The sequence below is a fragment of the Opisthocomus hoazin genome, chromosome 1, assembly GCF_030867145.1.
Source record: "Opisthocomus hoazin isolate bOpiHoa1 chromosome 1, bOpiHoa1.hap1, whole genome shotgun sequence".
NCBI classification, from domain to species: domain Eukaryota; kingdom Metazoa; phylum Chordata; class Aves; order Opisthocomiformes; family Opisthocomidae; genus Opisthocomus; species Opisthocomus hoazin.
In genome coordinates, this window is record NC_134414.1 from 73,097,676 (window position 1) to 73,106,333 (window position 8,658).

At 44.2% G+C, this 8,658-nt stretch overlaps 1 protein-coding gene across 1 annotated transcript in view; it reads right to left on the bottom strand.

Annotated features, from left to right (window-relative positions):
- The window catches only part of LOC142363343 (ranBP2-like and GRIP domain-containing protein 4), a 37,644-nt gene extending 30,053 nt beyond the window's left edge, over positions 1–7,591 (bottom strand). The window contains exons 1-6 of the mRNA XM_075437602.1: positions 7,513–7,591; positions 4,461–4,528; positions 3,887–3,998; positions 2,816–2,968; positions 1,751–1,981; positions 1,174–1,319 (exon numbers count right to left, since the gene is read on the bottom strand). Coding sequence (XP_075293717.1) covers positions 1,174–1,319; positions 1,751–1,981; positions 2,816–2,968; positions 3,887–3,998; positions 4,461–4,528; positions 7,513–7,587 — 785 coding nt within the window. The 5' untranslated portion in view covers positions 7,588–7,591. The remainder of the gene's footprint in view (positions 1–1,173; positions 1,320–1,750; positions 1,982–2,815; positions 2,969–3,886; positions 3,999–4,460; positions 4,529–7,512) is intronic.
- Positions 7,592–8,658: the final 1,067 nt, after the last annotated feature.

An 8,658-nucleotide genomic window follows, 5' to 3' on the forward strand; every position in this document is an offset into this window, starting at 1 on the left:
CCCTTTCCTTCATTTATCAGAAAGGCCCAAACTACAGCTAGACGGGCTCTTCAAAAACAGAGGGGTGCTGTAGCAACCTGAGTAGCTGTAGGCCAGTACACAACCCCACTCAGGAGAGGCTTTCCAGCAAACAGTTCCAACACTCTTTCAACTACCTGACAAAACTATAACGGCTGTTAGCATTGCCATGGTATGGAAGCGCTTCAGATGTAATCACCTTGAAAGGCTCCAATAAAACAGCAGCAGAAAACCCAAGATTGTTTTGGTCAATGTTGTGGAGGAGAAAAAGAAAATAACACGTACTTGGGCATTAAGTATTCCTCATCCATTGTTTGTATTGCCTCAAATACTCATTCAAGATTAACAGACTGAAGAATATTGTTGTACAAAAGACAATAAAACAGCCATTGTGTAAGTGAGGAACCAAGCTAAGTCAATAAAAGCCAGTAAGAAAGGGAAGACAGCAGAAAGGAACATAGATCACAATGAATATATTGACTGTAAACATTGTTTTGTACTACTCTCGGTGTGCCACAGATACGATGCCTTGAAGTCAGCTGGCTTAGCTGGTCCTGTAACACCATCAGTTTTCCCTGAAGGACTGTTCTTACTGCAGGTGGCTTCCTCCCTACACATTATACCATACACCTAAAGTTCCTCATTATTCCAGTACTACTTGTGTTAGTTTAGAACAAAATGACCAGGACAAAGCTGAAACACAAGAGACTGTTTTGGGTTTATGTTTTTTGTTGGGTTGGTTTGTTTGTTTGTTTTCGTTTGTTGTTTTGTTTTTTTTAATTGTCTCTGAAATCCAAAGTAGTCAATTACTGACGTACGGAACAACACCCTCTTACTGAAGGGAAAGAAGGTACAAAGCTAACTGACCCAGGATATCAATGAGTCTTGCCCATGGCTGCGTGCTGACCATTCAAACAAGGCTTGCATTTCTGTCAAAAGACAGCTTGGGGTTCAAACCGCGTAAAAATCATTCTTGGTGGCTAGTACAGAGAATCTCCTCTCCCATCCACAAACAAGTTAAGCAGTGAAATAGAAGCTCAGGAGATGTCCCGTGACCCAGAAAAAAAAAAAAAAAAGTACAATTCTTGGAGAATTATATAGTAGTGGTTTTGCTTGGTTTCGTTTTTTTTAAATACAGGAAAGTTAAAACAGTACCTTTCAAGTGCCTCTCTGCATTCCTGAACATCTCTAGAAGAAAGTGTCATTTTGACAAAGCTGGAATAGGCCAGCAGATGATCTTTCTTGATAGCTCTCCAGTTATTTTTATCAGACTCCACGTCTTGTAAAGATTCCAGATATTCCTAAAGAAGAAAGTTCATCACAGGATAAAGAACAGTCATCCTTCCATGAGGGCAAGGGCAGTACTTCTCCAAAACATATTAGTGGCATTTACTGCATAATCCAGTTTCACAGGTGAGACTTTAACATATTCTGCAGCTGCAAAGTTCCAGGGAACTCTCTGCCTGCGCAATTTTATCCCTAACGGCACTGCTGTATCTAACTCAGCTGTGGAAGTTAGAAACTCAATAGCTCTAGAACGCTTAAGTTTAGCCAGAAAATTCCAATTAAAAAAACCCCAAGAAGTATTTTGCAATTCCACCGGTTTCAGTAGACTTGCATTTGAAGGAGTTAAATCACTTGACAAACAGCCGTCAGAGTAACGACACTAAGAGAAACAGATCAGTTCAAAAGATACGGAAGACTAGCACAGGATCAAAATACGATTAAACACCTCAAATGTCTCTACAACACAGGAACACCATTCCAAGCTTGACTGCAAAGGTATTTTCTTCTCTGCCTCCTGACAATGGAGCACAGCATCTCTTAATCTATTGTTTGAACGGTAGAGCGCAACTAGTCTGATGTTTATGTAGACATCATCTGGTCTTGCATAAAGTTCGGCTTGAATCAAGTCAAAAAGCTGATTCCATCCATCTTCACCTTTACAATCCAATAACTGCTCCTGGTAAACATGAAGGCAACATGTTAATATTTAATTTCCCATGGGTGTTTTCAGCAGCTACAGCACCAGGCAGCTTCTTTCCTCCACTACATAGACGACATTTCTCAAACTACACTACTTACTAGCTTTCAGATATTACATACAATTTGATTAAATACTCAAATATTTAAAAATTGAGATCACTATCATAGAAAACATCCTCAGAAGAATTTGCCTCTTCTCAATGTTAAGTAACGCTTGTCAAACCATTTGGTTCAATGACAGCATACCCTGCCATAGACTACCTTGCTTAAAAGGAACAGACATCTTAAGACTTTAAGGTGCTTGCTGCCTAGCTACACAAAATTAATATACCTCTGCAAGAGTGGGATTGCATGACTGAAAGCATTTACACAGTATTTGAGAATTACAGTACTTCTCACTTTCTGCAGAGCTGATCATAATACAGATTTAAAACCAGAAAAGCAGCATAGAGCAAGCAAGCTCGAGTTCACAGGCCTGCTACCTTCCTGCCAGTCACACAACAGAAAGATCAGGTAGTGCCTATCTAGTCCTAACTTCTCGGATATGATAACTAACACGGTTTCTCAGCATTTTTTGAAGAGGATTAACCCTGAAACACTAAAAAGGGTATGAAAGTCTGTAGCTGCAGCTTTCTTGAAAGCCAGACGAAAATTGTCAGACTGCAAAGAAAGTAACTTCTTATAGATTTAATATTAAAGATTCTAAAATAATTTAGCTAGGAAGAGTTTCGCATGAGGTGATGTAAAAAGCACTCCAGTCAGATGCTGAAAGTTTCTTTAAGCCACAGAACAGAGGTAATTTGGAATGTACCTTCAGCCGAAAAACAGCAGGACTCCCAGGGAAAAGCTTAGCAGCTCTCTCAACCCAGTATTTTGCTCTTCCATCAGTGATGTTGTTCTTGCATAGTAACTCTGCAATCTTCAGTACAAGATCTTTCTGTGTTGGGTTCAACTCCACAGAACGCTAGTTTTCCCCACGCACAGACGGGAGGAAAAAAAAAAAAGTAACTTCATCTTACAATCCACATACAACAGGAAAGAGTTGTCCCCCCACAATCAGACCCAGCAGTTCACATTAATTACATCTACCAATACAGAATATATTATGAAAAGCCCTTCTAAATGCCACCACTAATTTAGAGCACCCAGATATGACTCCTGGAATTCAGAAGAGCCTAAGAAATAATGCAAAAGCCAGCCCCTCTGCATCTACCACTGCCTACTGCTATACACAGGCAGGAGGAGTATAAGGACCTCTAGAGTAGCCAGATGTGAACACTTCAAAAAACCAAAAAAATAGCTAAGACACACAGTTTAAGCAGCACTTCATGGAGTTGTGTTGGCAGCCAGACTTCGGAGCACATCTCCCCTCCCAAAACCAGAACAAAGACATTCTGGTTGGGAATTTGACATTTCTATGTTTGCCGAATCAAAATTAGATTTGCCCCTCCCTTCCACTCCTGCCCCCTCCAAAACCAGCCAAAACACCCACTAGGCCTACAGTCTTCTAGTAGCAACTAGATTCCTGTTGTCATCAAAGGCCACATTAAGGAATTCTACACCAGTCACACGTCTTTAATCCAAAACACATCGTATGACATGGGAAGCATTTAACAGCAGGTAGCACAAAGATCAAGTCCAGAACAAAAAACAAAGAATCAGCTTAAAAATATACTACTGAAGCAAGTGACACCTAGCAAAGAATCACCAACCATCTCCACAGTGCTTCATATACCTTCCGTGATCAAATGTGCATAAATAAACCCACAGAAAATAATGTGCTCATGGAGAAACTGTATTGAGAATGTCCAGCACACGTGGATTTTAAAAGCCCATTCTCAAAGCAGTAAAGCAGGACATTAGGGGTCAGTGCAGTACTTGCCTTGTAACACCCAAAAGCTTTTTCTACGTTATCCTCAGCTTCGTAAATTTGTCCAAGAAATCTGTGTGCTTTGGGATCTCTCTCTTGCACACTGAGGTATGTAGATACATACCTATGGAGGAGAAAAAAAAAAGTCAGCTTTTTGACCAATATTTTTCAATAATACTCCCTCCTCCAACGTGTAAGAACTGAATCTGCCATACAGGAAGTACAGAGGCATTTTGTTCTAGATACTTTGCCTCAACCTTCAAGATAAAAGCAACATTTTTTTACATGCACAGATGCTACTTACTTGCAGCAAGTACTTCTGTTATTGAAAAAAAACAACCCAGTAGTTTGCAGAAATGGTAAGAACTACATAATTCCATGAGGAAAAAAAAGCCTTTTCAACCAGATAAGTTTTTCAGTACCACATAACTAATCTTCTGCTAAGTTGCTGTTTTAGAAAGATTTAAATGGCACTTAATACCCACTGCATGATACCGATTTTGGTTTCTCTGGTCTACTTCCTATTTGTTTAGCTTTTCTCTTGCACTTCAGAGAACAGAAAAACAAACAGACAGCAACATATTACCTTTTAGCAAGTTCATATTCTTTTACTTCAAAATACAGCTTAGCAAAGAGGAATCCTTTCATCGACTTCTGAAGGAGAAAAAATCATGAGGACATACTTTAGACATTTGGTACTTTTCAAATCATTCAATAGGGTGACCCTTCTTTTCAGCGACGCTGAATACTTTTAAATGACTGAATCTGGCAACTAGTTATCAGCTCAAATCCACTCCTCACCTTTAAAGGTTTGTTTCTGAGAGACGAAGGATTAAAAATGAAAAGAGTAAGAGCTTAGCTTTCCTATGATTGGCAAAGGCTACTGGGCAAAATAGAGATTACAGGTTAAGGCAGCAACAAGCCCTTATACATGTGACATTTCATAAACACTTCTGAAGAAAGGAAGTGGAAGAATGGGGTCAGCTACATTTAATATCTCTTGCTGCCATGTAGCAAAGAAAAAAAAACGGTACAGACCAAGAGAGATCTGTCATCTGGCCCTGCTGTAGTATACTGTCGTCAGATACTACTGTTTAATACACTTGAGGACAAAGCAATTTTTACCCAAGTCATTCTCAGTTTGCGTACAAAATGTATTACTGTAATAGTTTATTTCTGATGTTGTCAGCCTAAGGTAACTTGAACATACACACTCTACAGGCCAAAGCTGAAATGTCTTCAAAGGTATTTGTTTGGGGGGTGGATAGCACAAAGAAGCAAAGACAAAACAAAAAGAAACACAGAGATTGCTCTCTGTGGACAGGAGGAAAAGACTGAAAGGAATGAGCTAAAGAACTAAGTCACAAGCAAAAACCGCAAGGCAGAAGTAAACCAGACAAATTTAAAGCCTGAGCTCCTAGTATCAGTTCAAAAGCAGTTTTGCCTATCAACCAAAAAATTCTGGAACTAGTTACACCTATGATTCCAAATGATTGTGTACATTTTGCATACCCTTGAATTATTAGTCTCCCTCCCTCTCCCACCCCCGCTATTCATGCAAAAAATGAAGAAGTGGTTTAGAATGAAAGCAGCCCACCTAAGAGTCTTCAAGTTGTCAGTCTGTATTTTTGAAGTATGTTATAAAAAGCAAACACTGAAACATGTCAGAGTGGCATCTCCCTTTAAACATGGATAAGAAGAAACCTCAAAAGAAACGCTCTGCAGCCTTATAAGCACACCCCCCATACCCCCAAATCAGCACATCAAGAAAACCAGTAACTATTTCCACCATTGACTGTGCTACACAATTAGTTGTAAGCATTACTTTTAAAAAACCAAATAAATATGCACCAGTTGGCCTTAAGCACAACAGAAGGAGAAGACATTTTTTTGTTGTTGAATTCAATAGGAATGTCAAAACAATGAAAGAGCATCTCCGATTCTGACAGTGATGTACTTGACATTGCTCGTTCTAAACAGCACCCAAGTCAATTAAACAAAGTCACAGGACAATTTTGTCGCTGTTGGGAAAGGTACAAGTGGTGATGATGATGACGGACACAGGCTCTTCATGAATGCCCTCCTGCATAATGGTGAACATGGACGCATTCACGCTACACAACACGCTGCTGAATATTCTACCTCGGCAATAAAAGTCAATTCAGAGCAGCAGAACAGGATCTTTCAGGATTAAATAGCTCCCACCAATTGCATCAGGCTGCTCACTGCGACCTGTATACCATTTTCCAGATACCGTGGAAAGGTAACCAATCAGAGTTCATCACCCTTCTGTCCACTTACTAAAACACAGTAGGAAAATTACTTCATCCCAGTTCTTCCTCTCTTAATACTGTTATTTCACAAAGCGGTCACACAGACAACAACATTAATCACGCAGCACATCAACGAGAACCCAGAGTGCCTCACTGTAATCGATGGCCTTGCTGGACTTGTCGAATGCAAGACAAAAGACAAACGGACTGAGTTTGTCAAGAGCCCGAAGAGCTAACAAAGGAAGTAAATAACTGGTGCTTATCTTATCAGACAAAAGTAAGGGGGGATAGCCAATCACTGTAAACTCAGTGATCTGTGGGGCGCCACGGAGGCTGCGCAGCCAGAGATTGGTTCAGAGATTGCTTTGGACAAAGCACAGATGGCCCCCGAATGCGCACACCAAGATGCCCGCCCCGAAGGCGCGTCATGCTGCTGAGTCCCGCTTCTGACGACACGACATTCCATGCCAAGAGCCAATCGATACACAATAATTGACTTAGTCCCACCTCGCAAAAAGATTTCCAAACATATAAAAACTGGCACTTGAAAACTCTCTTTGGGAGGAGGAGCCAAGCGAGAACTTCACCTGACGGACGGGTCGACGGGCCTGAACCTCTCTTCCCCCCCCAAGAAGGGATGCCTTTTTGGTAAGAGTCGCGCCTCTGACTTTGTCAGACGTAACCCCGGGAACACATTGTTAACTAAAGCGCTAAACTATTACTTTGAGCTCAACTTTTGTAGACAGTGAATTTATCAACGGCAATTCCGAATCTGTGATAACTGTTGCTTGAATAAATTACCTATTGTTTCAACTTTGCGAAACTGTTTCAGTGAAAGTCCTTGGAAGGGCTCTGGCAGGCTAGTTGAATACCAGACTCCCCTTAACCCCCCCTTTAACGAGACACTCACATGATCCCTATTTGAGTTCGCCGTTCTTCTTTATAAAAAAAAAAAGAAAAGAATTTCAGGAAACTTCGGAACGATACTCTTCTAAAACTGGACAACGCTGTGCTCGTACTCGGAGCGTCGGCGGGCTCTGTACAGCCACGCTAGGGCTCCCCGGGTGCAACAGGCAGGTGCACGGCTCTGGCAAACCACCGGCTCCCGGCTGGCGAAAGCGCCTCCGGCAAGCGAAACCCCACAGCAGCTCCCCCCACCTCGCCCGGCGGAAAGAAACGCCGAGCAGCCGCGGACTCCCACCACCCCCCCCTCCTCCTCTCATCGCCGGGGATGAGGACGGCCGAGGCCCAGCCCCGCAGCGCCCGAGGTGGCGCGGGGAGCAGCCGGGCACCCCCGGCCCCGGGCCCTTCCCGCGGGGCTCCGCAGCAGCAGCCAGGCCGGGGCCCGCCGCCGGCAGCGCTCACCTCTCTGGGGGAAGGCGCGGCGGCCTGCACGGAGGTGATGAACCGCTCCACTTCGGGCTTCGTGCGCCTCATCATGGCGCCGCGCCGGGGGCCGGTCCCGGGGGACAGCGGAGGCCTGGCTCCTTCCCCGCCTGGGAGGGCCGGACCGGGCCGGTGAGGTGACGGCAGATCCCCCACTCTCCTCTCCTCTCGCCCCGCCGCGAGGCCGCTGGCCGGAGCCAGCCCCAGCCCCGGGTGAGGGCCACAGGGCTCCGGGCAAGGGGGCCGAGGCCGGGGCGAGTGCGCGGCGTAACGGCTGCCGTGTCGTTGTACCCCGCTAAACTGTGCGCTGGTGATTGCTGCTGGTAGTTCCGAGGCCGGCTTCCATCCCGGTGTGGGCCTTATGGTGTCATAGAGAATCGACCCGCGCGGAACCGGGCTGTGGAATTATCACCTAAAACTGTATCTTCTGGTTTGCAGCAACTATAAATTTAATCCGTAGCTGTGGGCCTTACCAGTGGGATCCAGCGCTCTGGAAAACGAGTTTCCAAACGCTGTAGCAGCTATGGTGAGAAACTTTATTTTCCAGCCGCTGTGAACAGCGCGATGACACGTTTTGTTGTCATTGTGAAGTACACCTGGGAACGTGGATCGAAAGACAGCAAGATCAGCAACCCTCAAGACAGGAGAAATCTGCAAGTCGGCAGCTGTAAGGGTTTGGTGGCTCTGGGGCGGTGGCCCTGCGGTGTAACTCCCGGCAGGCAGCCTCAGGTTCCGCTCGCTGGCATTGTCCCTCTCCTGCCAGTTCAGACACTGGTCAAAACGAGCTCCCTGGGCTCTGTCTCTAGAGAAGGGTAGTTAAAAATTTGTCCCATTCTCAATCTGAAGTGACCCATTGGCAGCCATAGGATTCCTGCTACACCTAAAAACTACTGACATCCCTAAAGCTCTTAGCATCCTTGCCAGAAAATAGAAAAATGTAACCCAGTTTGTTCCTGGAAGAAGACCAGCAGCATCCGTGTAACACCTTGGCTAAAAGAATGAACCCTCTCTTTTATTATTTGCTCTGTTCATGGTGGTTGCTTTAGACATTGGATTTAATTCCCTAAGAATCATAGAATGATTTGGGTTGGAAGGGACCTGTCCTGGGTTTGGCCAGGACAGGGT